This window comes from Dipteris shenzhenensis, chromosome 24, assembly GCF_047967505.1.
Source record: "Dipteris shenzhenensis isolate YYH24624 ecotype China chromosome 24, Dip_SZ_1.0, whole genome shotgun sequence".
NCBI classification, from domain to species: Eukaryota; Viridiplantae; Streptophyta; class Polypodiopsida; order Gleicheniales; family Dipteridaceae; genus Dipteris; species Dipteris shenzhenensis.
Genome location: NC_141619.1, coordinates 29,194,908 through 29,199,572, shown reverse-complemented (window position 1 = coordinate 29,199,572; position 4,665 = coordinate 29,194,908). Strand labels below are relative to the sequence as shown.

The 4,665-nt window shown below is 43.5% G+C and overlaps 1 protein-coding gene across 1 annotated transcript; it reads right to left on the bottom strand.

Moving 5' to 3' along the window:
• Window positions 1-447: 447 nt before the first annotated feature.
• Window positions 448-3,220, bottom strand: LOC147886460 (putative histone H2A variant 3). The gene is made up of 2 exons (XM_087395939.1): window positions 2,739-3,220; window positions 448-1,191 (listed from the first exon to the last, which is right to left on the bottom strand). The coding sequence occupies exons 1-2, from the start codon at window positions 3,207-3,209 to the stop codon at window positions 892-894; spliced, it is 771 nt and encodes a 256-aa protein (XP_087252065.1). The 5' UTR covers window positions 3,210-3,220; the 3' UTR covers window positions 448-891.
• Between the last annotated feature and the right edge of the window lie 1,445 nt (window positions 3,221-4,665).

Genomic DNA, 4,665 nt, shown 5'->3' with positions numbered 1-4,665 from the left:
AACGATAAGCCATCTTACTTGGAAGAAGAGAATGATTAAGCTAATCTAGCGTAATGAAACAAATTCAAAAGAGAAGCTGAAATGCTGTAATCCATGGTTGAGTTCTTAGAAGGCAGGTTGATTCTGATGGAAGAGACGGGAGACAAGGATGCAACTATGTCTGAAGGCAATATTTATCTGGGATTCAAAGAAAAGAACCAACGAAGCCAGTGAACTAGACACTAAGTAGTATAGGAGTTTATTGATTCAAAGAAACTTAGAACCCACGAAGCCAGTGAACTAGACACAAGTAGTATATGACTAAAAATTCCTGATAATAAGAAGCAACAACACCAATGAGACAACAAAGTTTGCAAACGTAGTCTAAGATATTGTGTTGAAATGCACAAAAAGAGCAGTTTGAACCTTGCATAGTAATTATAAAAACTAACTAAACATTAAGCAGCATAAGTTCATGACAAGAAATTCCTAATGGAAAGGAGCAAAGGCTGATTAAACAAACAAGCTTTGCAAAGTCTGTCTAATATAATCTGTGAGATGCGCAAAAAGGGCAGGTTGAACCTTCCATAGTTCAAATGAGCTCGGTCCTTGTAGGAAAGCCTTTCTACTCTCTGACCCATCTACTAATCTACCTATTTCATTCTTATGACAAAACTTTGCAGGTACTTAGTTTTAATACCATAGTCCCTTAGTTTTTCCTCCTGTAATACATTTGCCTTCCCTTACGTTTGCCTTGATTGCATCAATCACTTCACTATTCATGTCATCATCCACACTTGCAAATTCCTGTGGTTCCAATCCATATCGTCCTCTCTGCTTGCATCTATGTCCTTGCTTCCACATTCAGATCGTGCTTACTTCCCTCTCATAAAATGCTGAGTTGTTTAGACCCTAATCCTTCTTGGATGATTTGTTGATCAGAGACTTGTGAATGTGAGGTATGACACCCCCTCCTGCAATCGTACCCTTGATCAAGGTGTCCAACTCTTCGTCCCCTCTTATTGCGAGCTGAAGGTGGCGAGGAGTGATCCGCTTAACTTTGAGATCTTTGCTTGCATTTCCAGCCAATTCCAAAACCTCTGCCGTTAAATACTCCAAGATAGCAGCTGTATAGACGGCAGCTGTTGCTCCTACCCTTCCATTGGTTTGCACTAGAGATTTGAGCAGGCGATGAAGGCGACCCACTGGGAACTGCAAAGACAAAGAATGGCAGTAAGTACTTAAAACCGTACTAAAAACCGTTTTCTTAGAATCCAAGCGCAGCAACGATCGATACAAGTACAAAATCAATTAAAGTGAAGAAGAGATGGTCCGATTCTGTAGGCAGATGCAAGTACAAGACCAATTGAAATGAAGAATGCAATAACTTTCATGTTGAGAGATGGTGCTTACTTACAGGAAAGCAACTTGACATGAAGTCCACAGAGATAAGACAGGTTAAAAACCACTCTCTTCTTCGTTAACAAAAAATGCAGAGCAAACATCTGAGCCTGAACAAGCAACCCAGAAAACCATCGTTTTTCTAATAAAAATCTCTAATGTCCTTCAGAATCCTATTCTGTTGACATCAACGAAAGACGATGATGTGAGACCTTGATCCTTCAGTTGACACAAAATCAAGTAGTAAGAGAGGAGCAGACAATGGCATGTCTACAAAATCTCTGCGGGCTTTCGAGATGTGAAAAAACATACTCGATTTATGGCTCGTTGGAGCTGCCTGAATTCAGAAAACGCAGCCGCTACAGTAAAAGAATTTACATAACACAGAGCAGAAGCTTTGGCCAGGTTGAAAACGAAAAATGCTAACAGTGCCCAATTAGCAGAGGGCTGCGAGCCAAGAACGTGGCGCAGTCAACGGAATCTTCCCTCGTTCAAAGTTTCCGACCATCGAAACTTAGAAAAAAAACGATTCAACGTTCTTTTTTGGCGCTACGTTGGACATTCGACATTGGAATTCGGACATAAAACCTTTATACGGTCGATAGATGAGACAGATTGCCGGCTGCAGGCCAGTGCAACTGTGGAACAGATTGACTAGGGGAAGCGTCAGAAACAGATTCTGTATCGTAACGTCCAAGCTCTCCAGTCCCAAGTTCCAACTTCCAAGTCCCAACCAATCCCAAGAACAGCGCAGCAAACCCGCTTCCCGAATCCCCCACATTTCCAGAATCCACACCCATCACATAGTAGTACGTAGATGCGCGCTTTACTGCACGTCATCCAACTTTCCTGTTTGCAAGGCCCCGCGCTCAGATATCCATGGCTCCATCCCACCTTGGCCATTGAGCACAAGATCATTGTTCCCAAGAAAACGCTTGTCACAGACTCACAACCAAGACACCTTCCACATCTGAAGGTCCTAGAGTGGTAACCGCCTCCAGTGTCCTCGTGCAGCAGATACTACCCGTAGAGTCTAGACCATGGCGCTCGGTCTTGGTGTGAGGTACATCTTTTCAAACCAACCGAAGCTTGCTCCTAAGAGCGACAACGACACGAAAAACAGCACAGCCAATTTGGGAAAACGATCAAAGATCGCTTCGCGCATTTCACCACACAACCTACCCATGAAAATTTGAGGAGAAAAACAACAGAGAGTCGAGGCCAAGCGAGAAAACTTGTGGCCTGCAGAGCCAAAACAAAGCCCCTCTGTGCGAGAAAAGGAGAAGAGAAACAGAGAAGTAACAGCAAATGCAGGGCAAAACCACCATTGGCAGATCGCAGCTAGTTGGCAAGATTACCTGCAATCCAGCACGCGCAGACCTGGAGATGGGCTTCTTCTTGTCGATCTTCTTGTCCAAGTCGGAGGTTTTGCCCATGAGGAGCCCCTTGGCGCCTTTACCGGCGGTGATAACCATAGTGATTTGTTGGGATGGCAAAGAATTGGAGGCAGGCAAGGAATTAGGCGATGAGGAGACGAGATGATGGAATTCTGCAATTTCGATTGATCTTGGTGCTGTGTGAACAACAACTGGGTGGAGTGAGATGAAAGGCGTGCTAGAGGTGGTGGTGCTGATTTGTGAAGTGGGCAGGGGAATGTGGAGGAGGCAATTAAGGCTGTGCAGGGGAATGGAATAGGGAAAAACAGAGGTGGAGGGCATGAAAATGGGATGAAGGGAATGGATATGGAGGACCTCAAGGCCACAAGGTCGATCTTTGGGAAGCTGCAAATGTTGGGCGATTCTGCTTTGACAGACAGAAGAAGCTAACATTCGAAGAAAAGAAGCCTGATCAGAAAGTACTCCCTCATTACAAAATTTAACATTTGCTTATTGGATTTATATATATATTTGTTTATTTGCTTTTATACATATATATATATATATATCTCATACATCCTTCTATACACGCAACATTTCACCCTTCACTCCCTTCTTACCAAGGAACTCTCTATTACGGCTCTTTCCACACCTCCAATGGGTGCCCAAGGTTTTGGAATGGGCAAACCCCATCTCTCTCTATCTCTCTCTCTCTCACACACACCCCCCGCCCATCGGCCCCCCAACGATGGATTTTGTAATTTGCAGGACCTTGAACACACATGTGATTAGCACGCCTCAATCTTTGTGGGTGGCCAAGCTTGGCTGTACCCTCCTCAGAAAGGCTTGGAGAGAGAGAGCCCACGTGAGATTAGAAAGTTTGGTCTTGGGCTGTGTGTGTGTGTGTGTGTGTAACATAATGCCCGGCCCATTGCCCGCCCATCGTTAAAAAACCCACCTCCTATTGGTTCAACTGGCTACCCAACAATAGGCGTGTCTGCAAATTCGTTCCATCGCATCTCCATTACCGACCCATCTCCAAGCATCCCAAGATTAAGAGAGCATCCCATCTCCATTATCCCCCCATCTTAAGCAACATGATGTGGCCTCCCACAACATCAGTGCTAGTATCGCAAATGTGATGAGGCCATTATCCCCTTGCCCAATGGCACCCAAGAGGTTGAGGATGCCATCTTAGCCATCTCCATTACCTTCAACTTAAATGTCAAGTTAAATTGTGATACGGGCTATTGTAAATGAATCCACCTTGTTTTCATTTGTCGCTTTATTTAAACACGTGCTTAGAAAAACTTTTCCTTTGGTACATATATGGCATGTGTCTCCCCCATAGCCAACCAATTTAATAGTCAATATCTAGTGAATAACACTCAAAGTTTCACATGTTGACTTTAAATTGGAACATTAATTTAAGGCATCTAAATTGGAGATCCATGGTCAAGATCAATAAGAGTGATTCTCACCATCCTTAGTTCTACGTGCAACAAATGATGATAAGAAGCTATAAGCACAATGTGCACCATGGTACTTGAACAAGACAACTTTCTAGAAAACGAGCAAACAAAGCTAAGGCACTGAGTAAGAATTTGCTATTCTCATTTGATTAAGGCTAGACTAAATAGGTAGAGTAGAAAGGCTTGTGTGCATTATTTACCTTGACTTTTGTAACTTTGTACTTATAGATCCTCACCCACATAACTTGTCCACCTCTATGCCCTCATTTTCATGTGTGTGAGCCTCTAAGAGAGGGTGATTAAAAGTAAAAGAAATCCATTCCCTTACTTGTATGGATCCCCATTTCGAAACAGAAGAGGGGATGCATGGGTTAAAGCATGGAAATGTCCGTTCTTGATCATGCAAATGGGATCCAATGGTCACACTCCTCTACTCT